The sequence below is a fragment of the Postia placenta genome (assembly GCF_002117355.1).
Source record: "Postia placenta MAD-698-R-SB12 unplaced genomic scaffold POSPLAscaffold_1, whole genome shotgun sequence".
Classification (NCBI taxonomy): Eukaryota; Fungi; Basidiomycota; class Agaricomycetes; order Polyporales; family Adustoporiaceae; genus Rhodonia; species Rhodonia placenta.
The window spans coordinates 1,732,555-1,760,451 of NW_020169832.1; the positions used below are offsets into that span (position 1 = coordinate 1,732,555).

At 55.0% G+C, this 27,897-nt stretch overlaps 9 protein-coding genes across 9 annotated transcripts; 5 read left to right on the forward strand and 4 right to left on the reverse strand.

Moving 5' to 3' along the window:
- Positions 1-318: 318 nt before the first annotated feature.
- Positions 319-2,364, forward strand: POSPLADRAFT_1051512 (hypothetical protein; the record flags this gene model as incomplete). Its single annotated transcript, XM_024480177.1, has 8 exons — positions 319-511; positions 566-977; positions 1,027-1,115; positions 1,177-1,195; positions 1,248-1,612; positions 1,660-1,872; positions 1,930-2,003; positions 2,059-2,364. The coding sequence occupies 8 exons, from the start codon at positions 319-321 to the stop codon at positions 2,362-2,364; spliced, it is 1,671 nt and encodes a 556-aa protein (XP_024344166.1).
- Positions 2,365-2,982: 618 nt separating this feature from the next.
- On the forward strand, positions 2,983-5,562 carry POSPLADRAFT_1164706 (hypothetical protein). Its single transcript, XM_024487841.1, has 4 exons — positions 2,983-4,561; positions 4,616-4,917; positions 4,974-5,069; positions 5,125-5,562. Exons 1-4 carry the CDS (start codon positions 3,335-3,337, stop codon positions 5,300-5,302), a joined length of 1,803 nt encoding a protein of 600 aa, XP_024344167.1. The 5' UTR covers positions 2,983-3,334; the 3' UTR covers positions 5,303-5,562.
- On the reverse strand, positions 5,533-7,945 carry POSPLADRAFT_1130525 (hypothetical protein; the record flags this gene model as incomplete). Its single annotated transcript, XM_024483964.1, has 16 exons — positions 5,533-5,793; positions 5,854-5,956; positions 6,150-6,225; positions 6,287-6,303; positions 6,366-6,483; positions 6,540-6,543; positions 6,597-6,648; positions 6,781-6,898; positions 6,958-7,125; positions 7,185-7,258; positions 7,313-7,379; positions 7,433-7,472; positions 7,526-7,606; positions 7,665-7,694; positions 7,742-7,801; positions 7,856-7,945. The coding sequence occupies 16 exons, from the start codon at positions 7,943-7,945 to the stop codon at positions 5,533-5,535; spliced, it is 1,359 nt and encodes a 452-aa protein (XP_024344168.1).
- Positions 7,946-8,452: 507 nt separating this feature from the next.
- On the reverse strand, positions 8,453-9,461 carry POSPLADRAFT_1037967 (hypothetical protein). Its single transcript, XM_024477302.1, has 2 exons — positions 9,196-9,461; positions 8,453-9,144 (listed from the first exon to the last, which is right to left on the reverse strand). The coding sequence occupies exons 1-2, from the start codon at positions 9,418-9,420 to the stop codon at positions 8,476-8,478; spliced, it is 894 nt and encodes a 297-aa protein (XP_024344169.1). The 5' UTR covers positions 9,421-9,461; the 3' UTR covers positions 8,453-8,475.
- A 118-nt stretch (positions 9,462-9,579) lies between these two features.
- POSPLADRAFT_1068456 (hypothetical protein) lies at positions 9,580-13,556 on the forward strand (the record flags this gene model as incomplete). The annotated part of the gene is made up of 12 exons (XM_024482300.1): positions 9,580-9,592; positions 9,727-9,848; positions 9,899-10,583; positions 10,632-10,736; positions 10,786-11,033; positions 11,095-11,262; positions 11,313-11,510; positions 11,571-11,744; positions 11,798-11,959; positions 12,013-12,578; positions 12,667-12,997; positions 13,050-13,556. The coding sequence occupies 12 exons, from the start codon at positions 9,580-9,582 to the stop codon at positions 13,554-13,556; spliced, it is 3,279 nt and encodes a 1,092-aa protein (XP_024344170.1).
- Positions 13,557-14,539: 983 nt separating this feature from the next.
- POSPLADRAFT_1176173 (hypothetical protein) lies at positions 14,540-15,576 on the reverse strand (the record flags this gene model as incomplete). Its single annotated transcript, XM_024488403.1, is given in 4 exon segments — positions 14,540-14,725; positions 14,740-15,178; positions 15,237-15,365; positions 15,416-15,576. The coding sequence occupies 4 exon segments, from the start codon at positions 15,574-15,576 to the stop codon at positions 14,540-14,542; spliced, it is 915 nt and encodes a 304-aa protein (XP_024344171.1).
- A 514-nt stretch (positions 15,577-16,090) lies between these two features.
- Positions 16,091-19,387, forward strand: POSPLADRAFT_1072322 (hypothetical protein; the record flags this gene model as incomplete). Its single annotated transcript, XM_024482508.1, has 3 exons — positions 16,091-16,096; positions 16,148-16,896; positions 16,956-19,387. 3 exons carry the CDS (start codon positions 16,091-16,093, stop codon positions 19,024-19,026), a joined length of 2,826 nt encoding a protein of 941 aa, XP_024344172.1. The 3' UTR covers positions 19,027-19,387.
- A 93-nt stretch (positions 19,388-19,480) lies between these two features.
- POSPLADRAFT_1064054 (hypothetical protein) lies at positions 19,481-23,469 on the reverse strand (the record flags this gene model as incomplete). The annotated part of the gene is made up of 5 exons (XM_024481755.1): positions 19,481-20,510; positions 20,568-20,727; positions 20,780-21,833; positions 21,918-22,718; positions 23,359-23,469. 5 exons carry the CDS (start codon positions 23,467-23,469, stop codon positions 19,571-19,573), a joined length of 3,066 nt encoding a protein of 1,021 aa, XP_024344173.1. The 3' UTR covers positions 19,481-19,570.
- Positions 23,470-24,216: 747 nt separating this feature from the next.
- Positions 24,217-27,821, forward strand: POSPLADRAFT_1176181 (hypothetical protein; the record flags this gene model as incomplete). The annotated part of the gene is made up of 8 exons (XM_024488404.1): positions 24,217-24,634; positions 24,680-24,771; positions 24,834-25,551; positions 25,601-25,646; positions 25,702-26,502; positions 26,555-27,352; positions 27,417-27,535; positions 27,592-27,821. 8 exons carry the CDS (start codon positions 24,217-24,219, stop codon positions 27,819-27,821), a joined length of 3,222 nt encoding a protein of 1,073 aa, XP_024344174.1.
- Positions 27,822-27,897: the final 76 nt, after the last annotated feature.

Sequence of the window (27,897 nt, forward strand, 5' to 3'; positions counted from 1 at the left end):
GACCCTTGGCTGTTGAAAGTTGAGACACGACCAACGCCGACCCCGCTCGCCGATTGGTCATAGCGACGACCGTGCGTCCCAGTGCGATCAGGTACGTCGATTGTTCGACCAAAAATCTTGGTGAAACATGGGCGCCCATCAACATGGGAGCCTCAGATGCCTGCTCCCCGGAGTCCCGTAGACCGGATGCGCACGAGCGAAGGCGGCCCGACTTTCGACGTCGAGCCAAGCTTCCTCACGCTCGCAGTATAAATTCGCAAATAATCTGCTTCCAATGCCGAGGTTCCCGGCCTCACAGGTGCACGACCAGTTGACAACATGGTGCCTCTCCTGCTGCTCCTCAGCGCTCTGCCATCTGCGTTAGCTGCCCCTGCTCCGCCGGCATCCGCTGCAGCACCGTATGTGGGGTCTACCCAGTCTGCGGTCTTCCCACCGCCGGGAGCCACTATCACAGAGTATGCATCTCTCTTTCCAAATGCATCGGTGGTCGGGTTCCTTGGCCCTACTCCAAGTGAGCACACCTCGTTCGCATGCCGCCTCGCGCGTGCTGACATCCTGAATACAGCCGGAGCCGAGGCGCAGGCCATAGCAACTGCTCCAGTAGCTGCATTGAGATTCGACACGTACCCTCTCGTCGCCCCGTCTAACCAATACACGACCTCAGGGCCAGCCTTTGACCTGATGCATCATTGGGGAAACCTCGGTCCTGCCTATTCCGTTGGTGGCGCGTTTGGTCTTCCCAACACGTCTCCCCAGGTACCTGCGGGATGCGAGTTGGAACAGGTCCATCTGCTGTTTCGTCACGGAGCGAGGTACCCGACGTCTGGATCTCAGCCAAGCGAGTTCGCGGCTCTCTTGCACAGCGCGGCCACGGAACGCAACAGCAGACTCAGCTTCTCAGGCCCCCTTGAGTTCCTCAGCACTTGGACTTACAAGCTTGGGGCGGAGATTCTTACCCCCTTCGGCCGCAAACAGTGGTCAGTGCATCACGACTTACAAACGGACGCGTGACCCACGAAGCTATAGTCTAGATCTCGGTGTGGCCTTCAGAGTCAAGTATGGCGAACTATTGAACGGTTTCACCGAACTTCCCGTCTTCCGGACAACTTCGGAAGGTATGTCGATCCGTCTTTTGGATCGGTGCCTGTCGCAAAACTGATAAATGTGATATTGAAGATCGAATGCAGAAGACCTTGTAAGTCGGCACCGCTGTTGTCGAGGCGTTCGCATCAACAACTTGTTTTTAGACTGAACTTTGCCGTCGGATTCTTCGGTGCCCCTGAGTACCTGACAGCATATCACGAAGAGATCATCATCGAGTCTGGAGGCTATAACAACACGCTTGCGCCATCGAATGCCTGCCCAGACTCCGGCAATGCCGTTGGCGGTAACATTGGCGGCTGGACATCCGGGAACTGGACAGAGATCTATCTCAAAGAGACCACCGCACGACTGCAGCAGTACGTCACCGGTGTACAACTGACACCCAGCGTTGTCTATGGGATGCAGCAAATGTGCGCGTACGAGACCGTGGCATTGGGGTATTCTAGCTTCTGTGAGCTGTTCACTGAAGAGGAATGGAGGGGTTTCGAGTACTCCATTGGCGAGTACCGTGAAATGTATGATCCCCATTCGTTATCTGACACTTACCTTTCTCAGACTTGTCTTTCTGGTATGGTAATGGGCCCGGAAATCCCACTGCCGCGGCGATGGGCATCGGTTACGTCCAGGAGCTGGTCGCTCGCCTCACGAAGACGCTTCCGACAAAATTCGATACTAACATGAATGGCACGCTGGACAGTAGCACCATCACATTCCCATTGAACCAACCAATCTATGCGGATGCTACCCATGACACTGTTATCGCTAGCAGTGAGTCATGGTTATCTTGATAGATGATTCACCTGTCGTTAACGAACATCTGCCCAGTTATTACAGCGTTGAATTTCACTACATTGGCAGCGAATGGGCCTCTACCCATTGACCATATCCCTGTCTACCAGGTCTGTCGCATTGCAGTCTGCAATGAGTCGAAACATTGATGTATAGTTCATACAGACGTACCATGTCAACGAGATTGCTCCTTTCAGTTCCAATCTTGTTGCTCAGGTCTTGTCTTGCCCCGCGTCCGCGGCGGCACATGACTCAAAGACGGAGTCATACATCAGATTCCTGCTCAATGACGGGGCAGTACCCCTTACCGGAATCGCGCACTGCGAAACACCTAACGAAGATGGTCTGTGCCTGTTTGACAACTTCGTGAAGGGTATGCAGGAGCGGATTGCTGAGGTCAATTACGCCTATGACTGCTATGCGAGCTATTCGGCGCCGACTCCCGATAACATTATCGACGGCCAGGTATGAAGCTCGATGTGCTCTTGGAAATAGCAGGATGAAGGAGGTACAGACGATGATGGACCCATGAATGATTACGCCGTTACTTACCATGATGTATGAGATTACGAAATACGGGGCTTTCAGAGCAGTGTACGGATATCTGTCTTTATCCGCACGATATTGGCGACGCATATAAAGGTCAATCGGAAATCCAAGCAGACTCAATGGCCTGGGAGTTGATTCTGAACTTGTGAACGAGGTCCGAACACTCTCGGGCTGAATCGCGTCTGCCACGTGAGAGTCCAACCCTATCATAGGGTCTAAGTTAGTCATGGCCGGTCGGACGACGGGTAGGATTTCGGCGGGTCTATTGCGTGTGCGGCGGCGAGCGCATCCACCACAACTCTCTCTCTCACCTCCATCTCACATGCTCAGCCGTTCTCTTCGTGCAGCTGCTCTCCGTCGAGGGCGTATAGCTCCTGTCTCACGAACACGATGGACTCGCACATTCGCTACGCCGTCCGACCCCCCTCCTCAGCCAGAGCAGAAGCCGAACGACGACAAGAAGCCTGAGGAGAAGGAGAAAGAGCAGAGCGAGGTGGAGGGAAAGGGGAAGGCCTCCGAGGATGCGCAGAAGGATACGGACCGCCGGCAGGAGACGTTGAAGGGTCTCGAGGGCTTCTTTCAGCGATACCACCAACAGCAAAAGCAGGCTGGGGAGAAACAGGAGTCCGGGCGCGACGAGAAGCAATCAAATAAGCAAACACCTCCACCGCCGGACGGCAATCCCAATGGCTTCAATGCTAACCAGCTCGCGCTCCTTGCTACCACCGCCGCTATCTTCTACGCCCTCTCTAATACCTCGTCGACCGGCTCCAGGGAGATCACTTGGCAGGAGTTCCGCACCGCCTTCCTCGACAAGGGTCTGGTAGACAAGCTCATAGTCGTCAACCGGAGCAAAGTCCGAGTCAAACTGCACTCAAATGCGACTGGTACCATGTACCCTACTGCTGTCGTCGGAGGAGGGGACTACCATTTCTCGATCGGGTCCGTAGAGGCGTTCGAGCGTAAGCTGGACGAGGCGCAGAGGGAGCTGGGCATTCCGTCACACGAACGGATACCGGTCGCATACCACGACGAGGTATCAGCCTTCAGCTACCTTCTCAACTTCGGCCCCACACTCCTTTTCGCTGGTGTCCTCTTCTACCTCTCGCGAAGAGCCGGCGGCGGCTCCAGCTCTTCCGGCGGTATCTTCAGTATTGGCAAAAGCCGTGCTAAGATGTTCAACAAGGACACGGACGTTAAGGTCAAGTTCAAGGACGTCGCCGGAATGGACGAGGCGAAGCAGGAGATCATGGAGTTTGTCTCTTTCCTGAAAGAGCCTGCGCGATACGAGAAGCTGGGTGCCAAGATTCCTCGCGGTGCCATCCTGTCTGGGCCTCCAGGTACGGGCAAGACATTATTGGCCAAGGCTACCGCCGGCGAAGCCAATGTCCCTTTCTTCTCCGTCTCCGGCTCTGAATTCGTTGAGATGTTCGTTGGTGTGGGTTCTTCCCGTGTCCGCGACTTGTTCGCATCTGCGAAGAAGAACGCTCCGTCAATCGTCTTCATTGACGAAATCGACGCCATTGGGAAGGCTCGTGGAAAGCGTGGCAGCTTAGGCGGCAACGACGAACGAGAGAACACTCTCAATCAGCTACTCGTTGAGATGGACGGTTTCGGTACTCAGGAGCATGTCGTCGTACTCGCCGGTACCAACCGACCTGACGTTCTCGATTCTGCGCTGATGCGCCCTGGTCGCTTCGATAGGCACATTACCATCGACCGCCCTGACGTTGGCGGCCGCAAGGGTATCTTCAAGGTACATCTTGGTCCCCTCAAGCTCTCCAAGAACCTGCCAGAGACGGACACGTTCGCGGAAAAGCTTGCTGTCCTGACGCCTGGATTCTCCGGCGCTGACATTGCCAACGTTTGCAACGAGTCTGCGTTGCATGCTGCGCGTAACAGCCATGAAGCGATAGAGGAGTCAGATTTCGAGAGTGCCATTGAGCGCGTAATTGTCGGACTGGAGAGGAAAAGCCGATTGTTGAGCCCAGATGAGAAGAAGACCGTCGCGTACCATGAAGCTGGACACGCAATTTGTGGATGGTTCTTGGAGCATGCAGATCCGTTACTGAAGGTTAGCATCATCCCGCGCGGAGTCGGTGCGCTTGGGTACGCTCAGGTATGTCACATTTTCCTCCTTACTATTGTATCAATAGGCTCATTTTTCTCATAGTATCTACCGCCTGATCGGTATCTCCTATCCACCCCGCAAATGTTGGACCGGATATGCATGACACTCGGTGGTCGTGTATCGGAAGAGATATTCTTTGGTGCAGAGAACATCACTACAGGAGCACAGGACGATCTTCAAAAGATCACTCGCATGGCCTTTGAGGCGGTCGCCAACTACGGTATGAACACTGTGGTCGGTCCCGTTAGTTATGGCGGGGCGCAGGCAAGTGGGGAAAGCTGGCAGAAGCCCTTCAGTGAGAAGACCGGCGAGATGCTGGACGCAGAAGTGCGGAAGATGATTGTGTACGTGTTTGTCCTGCATACGTGTATGACATTCGCTTATTGTCTACACATTACAGAAACGCACACCAACGCACCACAGACCTCCTGACCAAGCACAAGGAGGATGTAGAGAAGGTGGCGAAACTGCTGCTTGAGAAGGAGGTCATTACACGGTATGTCTGATCGCCCCCGTGGCGCAACAGGACGTCTGATCTCAACATTTTGCAGAGAGGACATGATTGACCTTCTCGGTCACAGACCGTTCGCTAACCGCAAAGATGCGATGGACAAGTGGCTGGACGAGAACAGGAGTCGGGAGCGCAGTGCGCCTCCGCCACTTGAAGCGCCGGGTGAGCCCACACCAGCACCAGCTGCAAGCCCCCTGCCGGAGCAGCCAAGGCTATGATGCTGGCGCTCATTCTTGATGTCTGTGTTTTGTTGCTCATGATCAGTCGAATGGCTTCACGTTAGACTGGGCGCAACCGCTTGTATCACTGCATTGTATCTATCTACGTACCTTACAGCACAACTCACGCACAATGATTGCTCACGGTCCTTCCGCGTCAGATACCTCCTCGTTCGTCGTGTTTTTTGATTCGTGATCATCGCAGCATACTGTGGCCAGAGGAGCGTACACTATAATGAATACCGGAAACCGCTCCACTCATCGCCCTTGTCCATCCGCGCATGCTCTACGCTCTCGTACGTGCCATTCTTCTCGTCGGCGTGTTTGTTGTCCACACCTACGATCACCTCGTCGCGCTCACCCGCGTCTCTACGGGCATTTTCGCGCTTCAAGAAGAAATAGAATGCGAGTGAGGATAGCCAACCGATCGCGATGTAGGCGAGCACAACGCCGTGACCCATTCGGTACCATGGCTTGTCAACTGCACGGTACTAGAGAATTCCGATGCAAAAACCTGAGTTCTTGTCCAACCAGGTGGGCGAGCTACGTACGATGTTAGAGCTCACGGCGCCATTGATGTTGCCCCATCCTATGGCCATGGCCAGCGTCGCACTGCGCTTGTAGGACCCTTCCACGTTGCTGGATACCCAGGCACTGAAGCGAAATCAGCGGCGGGGAGCATCAAGACAATGAGATGATTCCTTACACCGAGTTAGCTGGGAGAGAAATCTGACATCAATGCTTGATTCACAAGAGAAGAAATGGTGAATACATACGGACTGTTGGGTATATAGAACTTGATAAAACTGTCAGCCACGCGTAATCTCATCGGGTCGGTGTCACTCACGCAACGGCCAGATATACGGCAAAGTACGAGAGCGCTGGGTTCGTGGACGCAATCAGGATGATGTACCCGACAAGACCTGTTTGCAGCCAGTCGTCAAGAATCGTGACGTGAGAGGTACTAATATATGTTAGGTATACCTGTGCCAAAGAGAATCCTGCAGAGACGGCCACACATTCAGTAAATCTGTGGGGAGCGCTCAGGTGAGACGGAACGCACAAATTGATCCCTGCTCTTTTCCCATATCGATCTCCCACAAAACCGACGATCACAGTGACGATGCATCCCCACACGTACACCGGAACGGAGAGGAGGTTGGCATCAGTGGAAGTGTATCCTGTATCCCATTGCAGGTCTGATTGTCTGCAAATTGCAGCGTTATTCACGGCTCACCTAGCTGAACCCAACATGAGTACGATTGGCTACTGAAATCTATATTAGAGCGCGTACCTCGTTGATAATTGTGGGTGTGAAAAGGGAAAATGCAAAGAGCGGGCCATCGCTGCACTATTGTCAGCGTTCCGAATTGAGACCAGCAGTGGCGACACATACAAGCCCATGTAGATACCCACTGTTCGTTGAAGCATCAGCATTCAATCACGCGTGGAGTAAACGGCACGGCAGTAGAGCGAACATACTAGCTAACCACGTCTTCCAGTCGGTCAAGCTCTGTTTGACGTACTTCCACTTAAAGCTCTCCCCTCCGGCACTGAACTTCATGTCTGCCTGCAGGCGCCGAATCACCCAGACACCTTAGCGCAACAACAGCTATATGAGCAGTAGGCTTTTCAGAGGTTTGGCTTCAACTTACGCTCTGGCTCACTAATGAACTTCGCCGTGTCGGGGAAGTCTTGCAGGATGAAGGGGGTCACGAGAGCACAAACGACGGTGAACAGACCCTCGATGATGAAGATCCATGCCCACCCGGGCTTTCCACCGATTCCGTCCATCTTGTTGATGGCGACAGCCAGGAAGCCACCTGAAGTATGCGTGCGCGACCAGTTGGCAATGTGAGTAGGCGAGAGGTGATGAACATACTGAAGGCTCCGGCGATCGTCGCGGAAGTAAAGAAGAGAGCTACTCGCGTGCCAAGCTCGGAGCGTTTATACCAGCTGCGGGCATCTCATGAGCTCCATCATAACGCGTTTGGCGATGAGTAAACGCACCAAGACAGATAGTAGACAATGCCCGGGTATAGCCCAGCCTCGGCAAGCCCTAGCAGCACGCGGAGACCTATGTATGCCCGTTAGAATAGTCAATTGACGACATTCACTGAGCCAACATACCGACGAGACCTGCATAATTCTTGATGACTCCGTGCATTGTCTGTCACATAACGGTCAAAAACAGATGAGGAAGACTTGCTAACGTTTGCCTACCATAGTGACTCCCCACACGAACATAATGAACGCGAGCCATCTTGACGGACGCAAACGTTTCAAGACGATATTGCTGGGGAGCTTCGAGTAGTACATTAGGGTGCTGCTACGCTCCCGCCGGACTTGCGCTTGTGCTCACCTCGAACACTGCGTATGGGAAGAAGAAAACCTGCTTCGACGTTAGAATGAGCGCAAATACGAATACGCATTACGGACCGTAAGTGCGATCAAATACTGGGTGTCTGTTATGTGCAGGTCCGTCGTGAAGCCATACAGCTATGCGCGGTTAGTATATATAGTCAGTGCACACTTGGATCCGCAGAGACATACCTTGGCATTGCCGACGTTGCCTCGGTCAAGGAAGTTAAGGAAGTACAGAAGCGCAAGCCATGGGACTGTACGCCAGTCCATTCGACGCATCAGCCGCTTCTCGTCTACACCCGACGTATCAACATCAGGGCGGTAGACATTCTCCGGAGCTACGGAGAGGATCTCGGCATCTGGGCAGCCCTTCTCGACCGACGCAGACTTGTCGGACATGACGAAGGCGAGCAGACAAGTAGCGCAGCTGCAGGGCGACTCATCTTAAGTATTACCTGGGCCGATAACAAACTTCGTGAACGGGTGGAGTTGTGTGGGCGATAGCGACGAGTCATGGGACACACGCGTCTGGATTGGCCTCGCTTGGCGCAAAATCGAACTACAGCTATCCCAGCGGAGACGCGGGAGGCGGATATCGTTTGCAAGGCGCCCCGATCAGATCACTCCGATCGAGTCAAATTCGCGGTAGCCGTGACACGGTGCGTCAAGTTCCCCAGGACGCGCTCCCAGTGCCAGAGAGACTCTGCGCAGATGAGGGAATGTGCACTTACAGGCATTCCGTGGCTGGGCACAGGGGCGCATATCTTGGCTCCGCTGTCGGTCACTCCGAATTCAAATACGGTGTTGGATTAGCCGAACGCCTGGTGATAGACATCGCTGCCCAATATCCGTTCAAGCGGCCTCAGCCTCTCGCCAAGCCAGTTCCTCACGTCCTCGGTCTCCTTCGCTGCTATTCGGACCACACACCCTCTCCCCTCGCGTACCAAACTGAAGGACCAAAGCAGATCCGGCGGCGTCGAGTGCTTGAAGACCGATATGTTTGCATACTCCCCAGAGATCGGCCGAATTGTGCTCTGCACCAGGGGACCATACATGAGAAGAGTCGCATAACAGGAGTACGGTGCCAGTGTGTCGGCGAGTGTGCGCTGAGACAGTGGTGGGTCGGCCGGCTCCTGCTCCTCGAGCAGCGTAATGTCTTTGGCAACGCGCTCGTCGTTGGACCAGATCTCGTTGACGCTATAGTACCGCGAGAAGTCCCATTCCTCGCCAAGAGACCGTCTCCCAGAGGTGATCCAGTCCAGCACTACGGCGTTAGCGGCGCCTTTCAGTCGGAACGTTTGTATTTGATTGTATCGCGCCGAGGCGAAGCACGTAACGGGATCTGGGAGAAGAAAAAGCATCCCCCGGTAATCGATTGTGACATCCATGATTTGGGTCGTGATGGCGTCTGACGATGTCCCTTGCGAGACGTCAGAGAGTCGCTGTCCTGGTCGACTCTTGAAGACTTTTGTCGATCCCTGAGAGCAGACTCAGTACCATCGTGCGTTCTCGATGTGAGGTTTGCGCACCTGAGACAACATGACGAGAACCGCACCCTCTTGCACCTCGACACCAAGCTCGATCCGATCTCCCCCCACCAGCCCACCACCATAACTGAGGATGTACACGACGGATACGTTCTGTTGCTCGATCCGAGGAGACAGCAGTTTCAATGGATAAGCAGAAGACATCTCAGAGAAGACCGCCTCCGAGCCGTGCAGGCCGAGGACTATGCGACCGACGCCTGCGCTCATATTGCAGTCGATGGTTAGGATACTGCGTATCTAAGAGAAGCCCATCCAGCCATGGTCGCTGTCCCGAATGCCCGCGCCATTACGCGACTGACCTGCTCGTCCGCGCGATTACCACGAAGCACGTGCCCCCGACGCGCATGTAGATGCGCGTAAGCGCCCATGTATACTGGCAGTGCGTCACGATCACTACCCCAGCAGGCAAAACACACGGCGCGTCCTCATCCTGTTGGGCATTATGTTTGACGAATGTCCGCATCTTTCATCTTCTATACCGCCACTGCGCTGATGTCTCTGTCTGATCTTCAGACGTAGAGCACGCTTCGGCTCCCGGACTCTCCTATGGAACCCTACCTCAGGTGCAGTATGAGGGATTCGAGCCATCTCCGTACGAGGAGGAGGAAGCGCAAATGAATAGTATTGGTCTCGCCGTGCGCAAACATCTCCGTTGTGCTACTGCAACCCCTGACATTAGCTATAGGACCAGCCCGATGTAGCACCGGCCGCGCCGCTGTTCGACCTGAGCCGCGTCCAATACACACTCCCGGCACCCCTCATGTCGCTTGTCGTCTCTTCAGATGTCCTCTCCATGGGCCTCTCAAACAATTTCATTGTGCAGATAGAGCTTTCGCGGTCCGAGCAGGTCGTCAAGATCCCGATCCCGCGCAAGCCCACGGAATTCTTGATTCACAAGCTCTTCTTGGATCCCTCTGGCCGACATCTCCTTGTTACATCGCTGACCGGAGAGAACTGGTACCTGTACAGAGGCTGGAAGAAGCCAAAGCAGCTGAAGAACTTCAAGATGGTCATTGAGAGCGTAGCGTGGAACAAGGCGGCGTTGCTCGCCTCCGCCCACTCTACCTCAACGCGGGAGATACTGATCGGTGCGAGGAATGGAACGATATACGAAGCCATGCTGGACGCCGAAGAGGACTTCTTCAAATCACAAGAACGGTATTGTCAGCCCGTGCTGACCCTTCCGGAGCGACAACCAGTGACCGGCTTGAAGTTCGAATTCTTCCCGCCTTCAGACCCACGGAAGGCCCTTGTGATTGTCACAACACCATCACGAATATACCAGTTTGTGGGCGCGCCAGACCGCCGCTCAGACGACAATGGCAGAGTATTCCTCGGTCTATTCGCGAGCTATCGAGACTCGCCCCAAAGTCAGTCTGCATACTGGTACACGAGCTAGTTGTACTCATATCACACAGAGTTTTCCGAGCTCCCGGGGAATGTTGACTATTCTGAGCTGCACACATACGGCTCTGATGCAGGCCAAGCCAACTCTCTTCCCAGGAGCTTGGCATGGATGACCAGTAAGCCCAACAGTATCCTGATGACACTGTAAGTCCTGACACTCTACAGCGCCTGGAATATACCACGGAATGTTGAACTTTGAGTCTACATCCGACGACCTCATCGATGGAGCGCAGCTTCTCCCATACCCTGTCCTAACCTCTCCGTCTGCATCCCCCGCGCAGGCGTCTGGGTCGTTGGACGTCCCGTTATCTATGGCCTTGACAGAGTTCCACTTCGTGCTCCTCTACCATGACCGTGTCGTCAGCCTGTCTAGCCTGAACGAGCAGATGTCATACGAGGAGATGCTGCCTGTGGTATGTCCGCCATTATTCTGTTGCGCGAAATGAGACACTGACTTCTCGTGGCTCGCACCAGAAACCAAACGAGGGTGTCAAAGGAATGGCGGCAGATCCCGTGCGCGGTACATATTGGGTGTATACCGACCAATCGCTTTTCGAGCTCGTCGTCACAAATGAGCACCGTGATGTGTGGCGAATATACCTAGACAAGGGAAACTACGATGCAGCACTGCGATATGCCAAGGTAGGAGTTTAGATACGTTAGTAGCCCATGCTTTGTTGACGTACACGTAGACCGCAAGCCAAAGAGATCACGTCATGTCTGCGCAAGCACGGGCGTTCTTTGACGAAGGAAGGTACTTCCAAGCAGCGCAATGCTACGCGCAATGTTCCGTTAGCTTCGAGGAAGTGACGCTGAAATTCCTGGACGTTGGTGAACGAGATGCGCTGCGGTCGTATCTAACATCCCGGCTTGAGCGTACCAAGAAGACTGTAAGCTCGTAATCCTGCGCAGTAATGTCAGGCATTAATGCTGACTGCCTCAACCAATAGGATATATCACAGAGAATGATGCTCGCTACTTGGCTCGTAGAGTTCTACCTGAGCAAATGCAACGAGCTCGACGACCTCATCGCCTCCGAGTCTGTCTCGCATGATGTAGATAATCTGCATGCCGAACGCACTATACTGGAGGACGACCTGCGCCAATTCCTCCAGACATACAAGGTGACACGACTAATGAGCCGACAGATTGCATGCCTGACGCCCACGATTTGTAGGCGAACCTGGATCCGAAAACAGTCTACGAACTGATTCTGGGCCATGGCCGCACCGACATGTATCTGCACTACGCGACGGTCATTAGTGACCTTGAGCGAGTCGTCGAGCATTGGATCATGGAGGAGGAATGGGCGAAAGCAATTGACGTGATTAACCGCCAGGTGCGTGCTGTTTTGGTGACACATCAATGAACATCTCTTCAACTCGGCCGTAGTCCAACCTAGAGCTCTACTACCGGTTCGGGCCTGTGCTCATACGGCAAGCACCCAAAGAGACAGTCGACTCTTGGCTGCGCCAGCAAGCATTGGTCCCACTCCGCCTTGTTCCCGCCCTCCTTCGCCTACAACATGCACCCCGAGATCCCCTCTCCCCTAATCAAGCCGTCCGGTATCTCAACCATGTTATCTTTGAGCGAGGCAACACATCACCGACTATCCACAATCTCATGATTACTTTCTACGCCTTTGTTCCCTCATCATCATCCGGATCATCTTCAGCCAGTCACTCCGACGATGATGGCCCACTGTTACGATTCTTGTCCTCAGCGCCGTCAGATCCGCTCACCGGCAAGCCGTACTATGACCTCGACTACGCTCTGAGACTGTGCAAGCAGGCGGGCCGAACCCAGCCATGTGTGCACATATACTCTAAGATGGGTCTGTACGAGTGCAGCGTAGACCTTGCGCTCGAGAAGGGCGATTTGGAGCTGGCGAAGATCAATGCCGACATGCCTGAGGACGACGAGCAGCTGCGCAAGAAGCTGTGGCTGAAGATCGCGAAGTATGTCGTGCAGGACAAGCAAGATATCAAGATGCGAGTTGCCATAGTCTTCTTGATTGACCTTGTGTGACCTAACTGACTGTTGCAGGGCCATGCGCTTCCTTGAGAATACCGATCTGCTCAAGATCGAGGATATCCTGCCGTTCTTCCCCGATTTCGTCGTCATCGACGACTTCAAGGACGAAATCTGCAATGCGCTCGAGGGATACGCTGCGCACATCGACACCCTCAAGGCGGACATGGACGAGGCGACGCGCAACGCGGAGGCTATCAAGCAGGACATCGCTGCACTCTCAAAGAGGTTCATTACGATCGACTCGACGGAGAAATGCTCCGTCTGTGGTCAGGCCCTCTTCACAAGACAGTTCTATGTGTTCCCATGCCAGCATACATTCCACGCGGACTGCTTGATCGGTTTGGTGAGTCGCGCGTCGGAATCCAAACCCTAATGCATGTTGACTAGTCCCCCAGACGAAAGAATTCCTACCCTCCCATGCCCTCCGGCGCATTCTCGCGCTACAGAATGAGCTCGTCAAGAGCTCCCAGAAGGGCCCGCTCGACCGTAGCGCGATTACGAACCCCACGCTGGGTGCTGGGACGCCCCCACCACGGCAGCCCGCCGTCCAGCGTACGCTCCTCTCTGCAAACTTTGGCATTGGGCAAGGCCACACGCGCGGCGCCAACTCGCTCGGGCGGAACCTGCTCTCCGCGGGCGACCGCCTGCGCGACCTGATCAGCCCGGACACGCTCGCGAGCGTTGTGACCGCGCCGGCGGGCTGGATACCGGGCATCGGCACGGGGGCGGGTGCAGGTGCGAAGAGAGGCGGCGGGGAGAAGGATGCGGAGAAGACGGAGCGGCTTCGGCGCGAGCTGGAGGATGTCCTCGCCGCCAGCTGTCCCCTGTGTGAGAGCGTGGTCGCAGGGCTGGACAAGCCGTTCGTGCAACCGGGAGAAGTGGACGCGAGCTGGGCGCTCTAGAGACGTTTTCTCGGACTGTCTTTCATGGGTTTGCTCGCATATTAACAATTATTTTCCGTATCCATCATGTTCATGCTCTCGGTCGTTCTCATGATCTTTGCTCCTGCTGCTCCGCAACGTCAGGCATGTGTCATCAAAAGCAACTCAGCCTTCATAAATTGGCTGCTGTAGCTCACCGGACTGTATCAGTGCCGATTTCATAATGTGACAGTCCGTCATGCGATGATGCTCTAGGTCGCACTTACCTGTGCTGCACTTAGATGTCAACTGAACCCCACGAAATGCACTTCAGTGATTTGGAAATCGGCCCTCAATGTAACCACGTCGAGAAGACATCACACCGACGATGAACACACGAGGACTTTGGATTACCAACCGGATCTAGAGTACAACGAATAGTCGAAGGCGTCAGATACTATGGGGGTAGGGAGTTTCTCAAGGCATAGAGTTGCTCAAACCACCTTGTACAGCCTTCCACATTTTCATTTTAAATCCCAAAAAATCTGTGAGAGTGTATATAGTCCCTATGGATGCACCCATGACACCGAAATGAAAAAATCTGGAATGTGGAAAGAGTAGCACGCTCGACAAGGCATTTTGACACCAGTGTACGCAAATATCGAACCAGATCTCGCCCGATTGCGATGAGAATTTCATCCCGGAAGCTTTCAATCTTCATTCTCTATTGATATATATGTATATCGATGAGCCCGATACTTTATAGCACTTGAGGTACAATGTAGACAAGCATAGTGGATGAGATCGTCTTGCTCCTGTGGCTGGATGTGACTGTGGTTTAGACTCCGCTCGGCATGTCGCACAGATGCGTCTGCAAGACCATGCTCGTCTCGCTGCTAGCGGGCGTTACCGCGTCGGAGTGTGAACTTGTCGCCGTGACATGCCGTGACGATTTGAGCAACTCTATGCCTATTACCCCCCCAAAACGAGTCGTCCTCGCGGATTTGTGCCGATACAAACACCACTTATTGTATTGCGCTGAAGATATTTACAGTGGTATAGAAGATCCCAACGCATCGATTGACGCAAGAATCATGAAAAAAGACGCAGTGGTTCGTGAACCCGAGGCTTGCGAATGCGGCCATGAGCAACTCCTTCCTAACCATAGTACAAGCGCAGCAAGGCTGTGGCATGCTCAGGTACAATGCAGTCTGGCTAGTCGGACATAAGCGATACCAAGGTCGTGATCGGGGAATATTGACCAACATGCCAATTTATACAATTTCTTGAAACGATGCCTGCTCGGGCATGTGGCGTGCTCTAGTTGGCGTATATGGGTCTCGAGACCACTCGGATTCCAAACGCAGCCCGAGATGGTAACAATATGGGGTGATATATTCGGAATTGTCATCCCGAAGGAGATGAAGGCAACCGAGACGTGAATGCCTCCTGTACCACAGTACCACAGCGTCTCAGTGGTTGATCTTCTTGGTCCGGCCAGCCCTGCGGCGGAGACGTGCAGCCTTTCGTGCGCCCATCTGTTCGGGTATACGTCAGATGGATGGGAATGGTTAAAATCAGCGGTACGCGCCTTGGCCTTGTCCTCCTCGAGCCTCCGCCGCTCTTCCGCTGCCTTTTTGCGTTCGAGGGTGATCTCTCGCCGCCTGATGTGTAACAGATTCAGCATGCTGTGATGCGCAGTCGCAGACGGGCAGTACGTACCGTGTTTTTTCGGCCTTCTTCTCCTCACTGAGCTCTGTCTGCAGCTGCTTGATCGCTTTCTGCTTTTGGGTCTTCTGCATGCGGTCCTCCCAGCTCTTGGTCTTGACACCGTCTGGTATGAGAGAGCGGCTGCCTGTAAGTGAGCATGATGTCAGTGGGAAACAGGAGTGCATGCGTACACAGTCGCTGTCTTTTGAGGTTTCCATGGTTTGCCGGACACTCGCCCACGCGATGAAGATGCTAAGGGAACGGCATCTGGTGTTTCGGAGTCAACATGGATGTGCTGTGGCGACGTATTGTCGACTTGCACGTCGGTGAGGACGATGTCGGATGCAGCCATGATGACCGTAGGAGAATAGCGCTGGACAGGATCTGGTGGGCAAAACTGCACGGGCGCTGATGCGGCGGGTTGTCTAAATCAGGATATGCGCATCTGCCACGAGGGCCCGATAGGCGACCAATTTGTTTTTCAGATGGGATCGGGAGACCTGTATCCGCTGCCTGCCTGGCCGCACCAGCCTTGGCTCACCGCCAAACCACCCTGTGCTGGCCGCCGCAGCGCCACACAAGAGATGCCAACATCCGTGCGTGGGACCTGAAAACTGGCATCTTGATACGATGCGTCAGATAATATGTACATCGTTCGGACACCCTGTATCTTGGCCAAACTGCTGCCCGAGGCATGATGTGATCTGCACCGTGTTCCCACCACAGCGCCGGCATGTCCCATCCGGGCATGCGTCAATGCCGTCTATCCAGTGCCATATGCGCTGCGCAGGGCGTTCTGGGGTAACGAGGAAAAAGAGGAGTAAGTTTGAATCGGAAGACGAGCCATCAGGACGGGGTTTCAGAAGATGGATGTGTGTTGACGTGTGTTTGCGCGGGTGCGATTCTGAAGGCTAAACCGCAAGGAGTTGGATTCAGGCGCAAGCGCGGATCGTATCCTCTTCCCTCCTCCCATCGCCCCCTCGTCGTCGGCGTCGTCCACGTCGCCCTCGACGCCGCGTCGTTCGAGCTCAGCAGGCCTTATGAACGTCATGAATCCCCCTCCAGACAGAGACGACCATGTCCGCCACCTGCTTGACCAGCGTGCCGCCCGCGCCGACCCCCATGGTCGCTTTCCTTCCCTGTCTGAGTTCTCCGATTCCCCTTCCGTGTACAGTCGCGCATACTTCTCGCCCCGGCCCGTGGACAAGCAGCTCGATGGCAATTTCGACTTCGTCGTGCCTGTACAGGCCCGCGGTCCTCCGTCCCAGCCGCGTTCGCCCATGTCTGACCGGGAGCGATTGTACTCTCTCCCCGATGAGAGCAGCCTAGATCTTGATGACGACTCTCATTCTACCTACGCATACAGTAACTCCCATGAGGATGACGACCTCTCACCCCTTGAGGAGGAACTCCCTAGAATTAGCACCTACGGTCCCAAAATGACCGTCCACTCTCGCGCGCCTTGGGAGCTTGGCGAGGACGACGACCCGGACGAAGAGGAACGAGAGCCCTCTAGTTCGAGACGGTCCAAGACCAAGAAGACTGAAACCGGCAAGAGGGTCTGGGGATTGGGCAAGAACAGTTCGGAGAAACGACCCAGTACCGAATCAAATCGCTCTCAAGGGAAGCCGAAGCAGTCGATTGAGTTTACGAACAATGGCAGCACCTTGATGTAAGTGATCCTGAGCGATATGCATCAGCTTTGTATGATGTTGAATTTCCTCACTCCAGGGCTCTCGCGCAGGCTTCCATGTCGTCAACATCCCTTGCATTGGGAGCATCTCCTCAGCCCACGTTGCGAGACAAGTTGTCAATTTCGCGCTTGCGCTCCCGCACACCCTCCAATACCAATACTTTGAGTCACAACCTGGAGGCTATTGACACGCGTCTGCCTCCACTACCCCCGCAGTCAGGAAACACGTCTCCCGTGTCACGTCTCATGCGTACCATGTCCCCTGCACAGCTCTCGCCTGTCGAGGCAACGTATTCCGACAACTCCTCACGATCGCCTACTCCCAATACCCCTCAGCACGAGTATTTCCATCCCTACGCGAATCCAGCGCTCGTGTCTCGGGCGGCGGCGCCAAAACCGATATCGCCTTTACCGTCTCCGAAACACCCGCCTTCGTCAGCATTGTCTGGGAACTCGAACGTGAATAGTAGTGACTCCAACGCCACGCTCACCGACACAACCACTACGAGTAGCATGTTCCAGTCGCGGTCAAATATGACGGTATCGTCTCTGACGCCTGTAACATCGCTCTCATCCGTCAGCCAAAGCATAGGCGACTACTCTCCCACACGCGTGCAAGGGAAAGGCATTTCGGGCCCCATCGCTTCACACAGGATCCCTCTGCCCCCTCCGCCGGTAAGCCATCCTAATGGAGCCGCGGCCGTGTCCATTGGCGTACAGGAGAAGAGCCCGAACATGCGGAGTAAAGACCAGAAGCTCGTCTCTGGGACAAATCCCGTAGCGGCGTTCCCAGGCTGGAATGAAGGCTCTGCCGCGTCCTCTATAAAGCTCATTTCCCTGGAGGAGGCACAGGCCCAGGCGCGGGAGCGGTCCCGCAGTGCGACAGCCAACCCCGTCATTTCGAGCTCGCTTGCGGCTGGCCCGTCGAAGTGTCAAGGTCAAGCTAGCGCTGATACCGAGTCGCGACTACGCTCCACTAGCGCGGGCGGCGGGAAGGCGAAGGCAGAGTTCGCCATGCGCCCGCCGATGCCTGGAGACGGCACCGGGAGTAGCGTACCCGCGCGGATGGTGCAGCGCAAGAAAAGTGGGTTTATGCGCCTGTTCAATGCGAAGGAGCGCGATCGCGCGCTGTACTCTCCTCCGCCGCCAGTCCCGTCAATGTCATCGAGCGATACCGTCGCGACGTCTTCGTCTACAACATCGCAGACGCCTAGATCGCGCAAGGGTTCGACCCCGCGTGTCCCCGTGCCGTCACTGTCTCCTTCCATTCTTGGGGAGGTCGGCTCCATTAACGCGGATTCCGGGAGTTCGTCGGATACGCGTTCGGAGGCATCCGGCTCGAAGGAGTCGGTCGTTGCAAGGGAGCGTCAGCTGAGTGCAAGACGTAACGCGCCGGGCCTGTCGATCGTCACTTCGCCGACGTCGGTCAATACGTCGAGGCTGCATCCTCCTGTGCCTTTCTCAGCTGTCAGCGAGTACTCACCTCATGGGCACACGGTGACCATTACACCCACCGCGAGTGACTCGTTCACGAGTGCCGCATCCGAGGTGCCGCATATACCCAACAGCGCGCCGCCCGGCATGTCGGACTTTGTTGCGCTCAGTCTACGGCCTGTGTCGACGCTGTTCAGCCCGAGTCTCGCAGATCAGCTTAGTCCTGGTGCGATGTCTCGCCCGTCGTTGGACGTCGATTACGGCACACCGACTACTGGTACTACGGCCATCTCGCCGCTCAGCCCTGATTTCCCTGTCAAGTCATATCCGAGCGCCTCAGATGATAAGAACGTTCCCATGATTGCTCACGATGATCAGTCCCCAGCCGTTCAGGCGCTGCAGGAGCAGATTCTGATGGCACGGCGGGCCTGGCAGCGGCAAATTTGGGAACTCGAGGGGCAGGTGCGCGACCTGAAGGCGGAAGTAGACGACCTCCGCGCAGAGGAGAACAGCGCACCATATTGCTCGACGTGCGGCAGGGGCAACGTCGGACGTCCCAATGCTGATAGCGGCAACTGTCTCGAAGACTTGAGGAAGGTCGGTGTCAAAGTCGGCGTTGTCAACAGACCAAGAGCGCGTACGGGAGTCGGCTCTCGCTTCGCAAGTGGGACCTAGGGTGCATTTCTCATCTCACCGTCGTCGTCATATCTATTCCGTTTACTGGTGCTTCTCTCGCTGCAGCTCCTGGTTTGCCGCCACCCTCCTTGATGTGTATCATCATTCTGTAGAGATTCCCGCTCCTTCATCTATTGTCATTGGCAGGAATATTGTCCTTTTACTCTTTATTGCTAATATTCCACTATTATTGCATCCTGTTGTCACTTCTCGCATGCCTATACTGTTTTCATCTTTGTAGTCCAGAACCTGTAATAATGTGTCTCACTAGCCTTGTCCCTCTCCCTGCACATCCACTCTCATTCATATCCCATCTATAGGCTATTCCACATGTGTCTCAAGCACTACGTCTACCCTCGTCAGTTACAGCTGTTCCTGTCATCTCTCCTTGGTCAAATGCATGCCTGACGTCGGGCTGTTCATCACCATGAAGATTGTCTTCGAGTGCTCGAGCTACATGGAAAACAAGACATGCTATAGGTGCGTCCATAGGTCCATCCGTACTACATGCAAACATACAGTAGCAACTTCGAGGACTCGTCGATCAGTCATCATCTGCACCGAGTAGCCAGCCGATGCCCGCCTGTAAAACCTTTGATGCCTGAGCAGAGACATCCACACCATCCACCCTACTTCTGCTCGTCTCTCTGCTCCCCCATGGGTCATGATCATCTGCCAGTGACCGCCCACGGGTACCTACAGAAAAAGGAAAGTTGGCGGCGACATGGCTGAATGCCTTGTTGGCGAATGCTGCCGCGTCAGGGGCGTGGTTGACCAGCGGTGAGTTCGTAATATCTGGCATGCGCAAATGTTGTAGACGGGCTGCGAGCGAGGCAACAGGGTCTTTTGAGGAGCCCGCACGCTGGGTTTGCGACGCGCGGGGGCCGTGGCCCGTAGATGCGAGACGTTCTCGCCGTTCTTGCACGTCTTCCTCCTCGATCCGGTGCCATATTGCCAGGATGTCCACGAGTTTCTCTGGAGGGCAGAGTTCGAGGGCGCGGCCTTGCAAGATGAGCTTCTTCTGGACATCGTCGAACTCTGGATGTCGTCCGAGTGAGAAACACGCTACCCAGCATACTTCGCTGGCTTCCTCTACCGCGGGGTCTGTCGCGGCTTGAGTTGGTGATCTCAGCTCGTGAACGGTGTCAATCATATTCTCGCATGTCTCATACGCGCGGGCGAAATCTTCTGCTTGTAGCGCCGTCTCGGCGAGCATCGCGAGTGTCTTCACCCTGGCAACGACGTCCTCCCGGAAACCAAGCTTGTTAACAAGGTCGAGGATGACTTGCGCGTGCTTGTATGCATCGTTGTTACTGGACAGAACGCGAGACACAAGGGTCAGGCGATCCTTGGTTAGCCGGATTTCCAGGGGTGTGATCGGCATGCCAGGACGCGACATCAGGTTGAACGAGCACAGCCGAGACGTTGCCTCGATGAACTCTTTCTCCTTGATGATACGCTCTGAGGGCGGAGGAATGTCGAGGCTGCAAGGGGAATGCATCAGCTTAATACAAAGAAGGACGTAGGGTGCTATAGCTCACCAGTCATAAGCCAGTTTCATGTCGCCGAAATGATAGTTGCCCGAAGTTGCGTTGTCATAGAATTCTTGCGAACATGTAAGGCATATATCTTCGATGACCCGAGGATCCAATGACAGATGTATGTTGTGCGATTGCAGCAAGTTCTTGGCGATGTCGAACTCTACGAAGGAGGGCGTCAATTACCATATTGCTTATGAACCTGTGCTACTCACTGCCTGTGCTCAAGAGGCCGCTGAAGAATATACGAATGATGTCGTCTTTTGACAAAAGACAGAAGGCGCTCCACGAGCCACTGTCGCCCTCGTCGGAGAGCTTCAGCATATCTTCCAATAGCCATTCCCAATCTTCTTGTGTGTCAAGCCTATCTTGCGACCCACCAGCACGTCTTGCCATCCTATTCGCCCAGGAACGTTGCTCCGCTATGTTACGATTGCTCTGCAGGAACCACCGCAACGGAGCCGGAACACTCCACCTTGCGAGTATCTCACCGGATTCCAGATGCACGTCCAGGACATCTAGAGCACGCGATAAAGACGAAGAAGGTAGCGGATGGAAGAATAGCATAAGATCAGCGGATGTGCATCGCGGACGGCTGGTAGAGGGTGCCACGAAGGTGCCCAGTGATGCGATCGTGGTATCCGCTTCGTCGGCGTCTTCGTCGTCCTCGGCAGTGTCCCACGCAGGGAGACATTCAAAGACGCGGCTCATAATTGGCCACTCGTTCAAGCTGTCGCTACCATACAGGCATGCGAGGGCCAAACGGGCCATGTCTTCATCGTCCCGTATGAGTCGCTGAGCTGGAGGAAGAGTTGGTTTTGAAGCCTCAAAGATGGTGGCGACAAGTTCTAGAGGAGCATTTAGGATATACTCATAGAGCAGGCGCTTCGGGAGTGTAGGGTCCGGACGCCCTGCACGCTCTGCACGCGACTCGAGAACGAACAAATATGGCATGACAAGTCTGCTTATGTCCTGCGCGATTGTCTCCGAGGTAGAATATGCCAAGTATGCGCGAACGATTTCTGAGGGATCCATTGCTTTCCAACGAGCCAACGTCCAGTCATCATCTGCGCCCTGAGGTGGTGGGTGGGTGTCGTAGACAAGGCGAGAGAGTAGACTGAGCTCCTCTCCCATTTCGTCGAGACCGGGAAGACCTTGCGATGCTGCATGTTGCACCAGAGAAAATGCAGCGTCGATCATCCCGGTGGAGGATACAATGAGGTCAATCCGGACTTGGTACCATTTTACCAACTCAGAGGACGGTAATGGCTCTGCGCGTATGAGACTGTCGTGAGGAGAGGGAGGTACCTCTGCTGTGAGAGAGGCCTCGGCGGCGGCGACAGCTGCTGTCACCTCTGGGAGCTCAGAGAAGTCGGGCTCCACCCTCCAAGGATTGGTTTCGAGAGTCTTCTCCCGGTCTTCCGCGGGGTCATACACGGGTAGTATGTCCCTGAAGTCTACCGCGAGTGCATGTTCGGGGACGCTATCGAGTATCAAGAAGCGGTAGGGACACAGACGGGTGCCATGCCGCTCCATGAGAATACGCAACGCAGTGAATTGTTCCAAGGATGCTAGAAGGCATGCCGCGTGTAGCAGGTCGGTGGTCAGGAAGGTGGATAGGGGGATGAGGGGTTCGCGAGAAGTAGCGGACGTGGATGTAGAGGGTTCCCCAGATCCCTCCGCCCAGGGATCATCCTCCCACTCGTCGTCTACCAGATCGTCCGCGTCAGGCTGGATTGATGCTTCCTTGCATACCGCGACGTATGTGTTCAACCTATCGAGGCGGTCGAGAAGCACTGAGCGTATTCGGCATAGCTGAGCATCTGCTGATTGCGCACGGAAATGCGAGAGTAGTGAAGCAGACCATCCCTGCGCCTCCGACTGGCGAGCGTCGCCATTCCTCTGCTCTGCAGCATCGTCGTCTTCCGCTTCATGTGTAGTGTCGGCGTAGACATCACGACAACGCGTGAGGGCCGACTCCGTGCGGTCTATCCCTAACTCGACGATGGACCGTTGGACTGTCGCGTCCTCGAGAATGCGATCCACGCATGCAGCTGCCACCCAGAGGTCATCCGTAACAGGCTTCAGTAGCTGTTCTATGGTGTCCTGAGTGAGATCTGCGTCCGACAAGGCCAGCCATTGCGTACAGATGTCCTCCGGAGACGTGGAAGTCGTAAGGGACGCCATTTCATGTCTTGACACGTGCATACGCGCACTCGAGGCGTGACGACAACGCGGGGCGTGCTGGGGCGTGCCTTCGATCAAACCGAGATCACAATTGCGCTCGGGCATCAAACCCGTCCTCAATGCCGCGGGGACAAGCAAGTTGTAGTGGTGGAGAATGCATGCATAGTGTACATGGATGTCCAAATTACAGACCATAAACGACCGAAATGACTAGATACGAGAATATACCACAAGTACTTTTGTGCCTTCTAGGTTGACACGGCCGAGCACTTCATAACCGTGTTAGAAACACCCGGACGACCTCGGATGAGCACAAGCGGCGTTCAAAACAATGTTTCCTGAACACCATGGATCAGAGACTGAGTAACACGAACTAGTCAAACAGACTGACCTCATCACGAAGATATTCTCCAACATCACTATAGTGTGGTCATGAGGTTCTGAGTCTCAGGCGAGAGTATAAAAGACTCACGATTGGTGGAAAACAATGATAGCAGTCGGGTCCAACTTTCTTGTGTCGACTGTCGAACGGGCTGTCACACCGAATCCCTGGCAAGGTGCAAAACGTTAGCGGTCGCCGCGCACAAAAAAACACAAGGGGACGTACTAATGGAATATCATTCATGCTGAAGACTACGACACCTTGATGTTCAGGTGTATCTTCGGTTATACGACCAAGGTGCGCTTTGAGAACGTGGTTGCCGTATAGGAAAGGCATCTCTCCATTCGGTTTGATCCAAATCTGCTTCCATTTAGCTCCTCTGCTAACGTTCCCTAAGTAGGAGCACAGGACGTACCTTGTACTTTGCATATTGCGCAAGGTAATCCAGGGCAGTGACATGTAGCTTGAACTTGCCGCTCTTAGAGAATTTGCCGAAACAAGTCCCGAGACTAATCAGGTTTGGTCGTGCGACGGAGATGCCGAGGCGCATAGACGACTCTGAGACATAGAACACTCTGTCCTTCTGCAGACGGAAGCAGTAGGGTTCGTCTGGTCGGTCAATCAAGTGGACGAGGTTCTTGCCCTGCAATACACTCGGCGTTAGGCAGACTAGCATGAACCGTCAAGAGAAGTTATCCGTACGATGTAATTAGCGAGTTTCGTGAACACGGCCTTGCTCTCATCTTCTGTCAGAGGACGCATGATGGACGGCCAACGTGTTTCGAATTGGTGGGTCCTCGTTGTGTCTGCCGGGCAGGTCTTCAGCCGCTACTCGAGATTGAGGAAAGGCAAAAAGTGGTTATGATCGGCCGCCTTCCTTTTTGGGAGGGAGATGATAGCATACCACGTGATAAGTCAATGCAGCTGCGGGCGCTTCTCCTTAGGTGCCCTGAGCTGCATCCAAGGGTGCTCCTTACAGGCAATACGCCAGTCACAGCGGGCTCCCTTATTCTGGCTTGCTGCTTAGCACACTGACGCACAAAGACGCTTACGTCTGCACACTATAGGCCAACTAGTAAGAAGATGTCGGCGCCTTCCTTCAGCTCGTTCCCTCCGTCCTTCACTTCGTTTCCTGACTTGGACCCTGGACCAAGCAAGCGTTCGTCTACTCCCAAGAATGATGCGCCCTCATCAAAGAAACCCTCTAAGCACAAGGAAAGGGACGTCGTGGACCCCAAAGACAGGAAGCGGAAACACGAGAAGCACAAGCATGACGCTCTGAGCCACTCGAAACGACATCGCAGCGAGAAGGGCTACGTGAGGCCCGATGACGATGTTTTGAAAGCTCAAGAAGACGCGTCTCTCAGGCGTGAAGAGGCATACAACATCCGGAGGCCAGGTTCGCCGCCGCTGTACTTCACTGACCGCAAGGGTGACCCACTGAACGTGCAATACGGTGGTCTGCACGCTGGGAGCGTACCACGGTACTATCTGGTTGGTTGTGAGTGCAGCCTCATATGTATCCGCAACCTCTAACGAAACGAAGGGGGAAGGTCAATTCTGGGCCTGGAGCCCGTGTGGAAAGTTGTTCACAGAGGACGGAGGGGAGTTGAGATAGCTCTCGGTGGAAAACGCAGGGTACGCCTGTACACACAAGATTTCTGCACGAATTATGAGACTCATCACTGCATGTACCTTAGATGCATTCATTGACGGATCCAAGCTCGCGTCATCTACTACATGCTCCACCAACCCGCAGACTACTTGCTTCATCAGAAAGCAAGTACAAATACGAAGAGATTGAGGGATTCTTGCGACTGACTTCTCGTAACGACCGCAAGGACGACCAATCATACCGTGCAATCACTGCGCCCAAACACGATGCTAACTCAGACGAATCCGAATCCTCTGGGGACGAGGCGGAGAGCTCGGGAAACGACAGTGATACTACACCAATGACATCCTTACAAGCTACACTGAAATCACTCGAAGAACGCCTGTCTTCAGACGCGTCGTCCATCTCGACATGGCTCTCGCTCCTTTCGTATACCCTTTCCACCATCCCCATCACCTCCAAGAACGCACCACGCGCCCGTGCTGAGATCACGCTCTCTGTGCTATCCCGTGCACTCTCCGCGCATCCGAGCAATGCATCCACACGAACGCTCCGACTGCGGTACCTCAAAGCAGGTGAGGAGATCTGGGACAACGCCAAGTTGTACGCGGAGTGGGAAGATGCACTGAAAGTAGGTGGAAGCGAGATTTGGGTAGAGTGGCTCGACTGGAGGATCAGACGGGGCAGCAACGGTATCGACGGCATCGTAGAAGATGCAAGGCGTGTGCTAGCTTCGATCGGGGATGAGGAAGTCAGTCATATGCGCGTGCTGTGGAGAGTCGGAGTTGCTTTTCGGGATGCAGGTAGGCAAGATGACTCCTGTGCGAGGATGGGCATTGATTGAGCACTCAGGTTATGTCGAACGCGCGAATGCACTCTTCCAGGCTCAAGCAGAATTGTAAGACATTCGTAATGTCATCGCGGAAGATATATTCAACTAACACATTCTTCAGAGCGTACCATACCCCTGCAAGTCTTGTGGGTCAACCATTCGACGAACAGCTGGATGCACTCGAGGAGTTCTGGGAGGCCGAGGTCCTCAGAACCGGCGAGCCAGGAGCCAAAGGTTGGGCTCATTGGCACGACACTGACCACCAGGCGGAGCCTCCGGCTGCCCGACAGATACCAGAGCCTACGACCGTAGAAGTCGACCCATACCGGCGCTGGGCGGCCCTCGAGTCGATTGCGGATCGAACGCACCACCTGCCCTCGCGCTCCTTCGACGAGTCCGCCGACGCCGACCCATATGCAACGATCCTCTTCTCAGACATTCGGCCACTTCTCTTGCCGCTGCGGAGCGTACAGGCCAAGCACACCTTCCGCCTCATCTGGCTCGCCTTCCTCGGCCTACACATCCCGGGCTACCTCCCCACTTTGTCTGCGGTGCCGAGCGAGAACGCCGATGACCGCTGGGCATACGGGCATTTCGTCTCCCCGGCGTACCTAGATTCTATTCTACCTCGTGATAATCTCTCCGCAGCCACGCGCATCACCGCGGATGCGCAGGCGGGGGTGCTTATTGGGCGTGAGCGAGAGTTCACCAGTGCGTTCGGGCCGGTGAAGAGCTGGGGATACGACGTGCTCGGCCCGCTCGAGGGCACGACCGATGCGCGGTGGAGGATGTGGATGGCGGAGGACGTTGCAGGCGTCGATCACAGCCTGGTGCGCGAGGTGTTCGCGCAGTGCCGCACGGGAGACGATGCCGAGTGGGAAATCCTGTCGCTCACGTTCGAAGCCGCTTGCAGCGCAAAAGAGTGCGTATTACACATATATTGAAACGGAGCGTGTACTGACGAGCTGTCTCAGAGCGTCGCGCTTGTCAAAGACGCTTTTGGCTTCAGCACAAGAGTCTTTGCTTCACTGGGCAGCGCATGCTCGTCTGGAGCGGATACGCGGCCGCACAGACGCTGCGCGCAAAGTGTACCAGACTGTGCTCGCTATCTCTCACTCACAGTCATCAGCTGCAACTCAGCTGTGGTGGGACTGGGCCGAGATGGAGTGGATGGCCGAGCGGCCGGACACCGCGACAGAGGTCATCCTGCGTGCTACTGGGACGCAAGGCACCGGCGGTATCGCTATCCTACGCGCAAAGCGATATATACAAGAGGTGATTGCACCGATACCCGTAAAACGGTGGAAAGAACGCGAAGCCTGGACAAAGCTATGGATCCTGCTCGAGCTTCTGTCCGGAACCCCTCAATCCGCGCTGTCTGTGCTAGACTCTCATATCCGTGCACTAGAACCTAGGTCGGCTCCGCATGAAAGCCTGACCGTTGCTTGTTTAGTGCTACTCTACCGATATGGCACCGTTCTACGCAACCCCGTCCCGCCAGCGCTGCTGCGGGAGCAAGCGGAGGCGGCGATCGAGGCATATCCTAGCAATACGATCATACTGGGTATATTTTTAGAGGCCCAGAGAGGGCAAGGTATCTGGGGACGGGTGAGGCACATGCTAGGGGAGAATGTGGCGGACGGCAGGACACGAGAAAAGGACGTAGTGCGCAGGGTAGCGGAGGTGTGGGTGGCAGGCTGGGAGAAGGGCAGGTGGGAGGCGGAGCAGGAGCGGACGCGGGGAGGGCTGTCTGCAGCCGTCGAGGACGAGCGGTACGTGCATGCCCGGCATACGTCTGTGATGAAAGCGTGCTGACAGGGCGGCCTATGGACGCAGGACACGCGGCAGTGCTATCTTGTGGCGTTTGTACGTCGAGTTCGAGATTCGGGCAGGGCAGCTGGAACGCGCGAAGAAGTTACTGTACCGGGCCGTGGGCGAGTGCTCGCTAGTGAAAGGTGCGTGGGCCAGACCGGTGCATGCTGACGGAGCTTGCTGATATGGGCGTGGGTAGAACTCTATTTACTGGCGTTCGGACCCTTGCGGGAGGTGTTCAGCGCTCGGGAGCTGAACGAGTGGGTGGAGACAATGGCGGAGCGGGGCATTCGCATGCGACGGGGGCTGGACGAGCTGCTGGCAGGGTATGTGGAGACGAGGCAAGTCAAGGCAGAGGTCAATGACGCGGATGGGGAGGACGAGATTGAGCAGAGCGCGCGGGAGCTGCGGAGACTCATGCCATACTGAGCGCAAGGATGTTTGGTCTTGTTTGTGTTTGTACACGGTGTTTGTGCGTGGGCGGATGCCACAGTGAGTTCCCATC

Bases quoted from the DNA above. Each gene is read 5' to 3' on its own strand.
- POSPLADRAFT_1164706 (XM_024487841.1), top strand. From the start codon at position 3,335: ATGTACCCTACTGCTGTCGTCGGAGGAGGGGACTACCATTTCTCGATC. The intron at 4,562-4,615 runs GTATGTCACATT...TTTTTCTCATAG, and splicing joins GTGCGCTTGGGTACGCTCAG to TATCTACCGCCTGATCGGTA. The intron at 5,070-5,124 runs GTATGTCTGATC...AACATTTTGCAG, and splicing joins GAGAAGGAGGTCATTACACG to AGAGGACATGATTGACCTTC.
- POSPLADRAFT_1037967 (XM_024477302.1), bottom strand. From the start codon at position 9,420: ATGAGCGCAGGCGTCGGTCGCATAGTCCTCGGCCTGCACGGCTCGGAG. The intron at 9,145-9,195 runs GTGCGCAAACCT...GTCTGCTCTCAG, and splicing joins TTCTCGTCATGTTGTCTCAG to GGATCGACAAAAGTCTTCAA.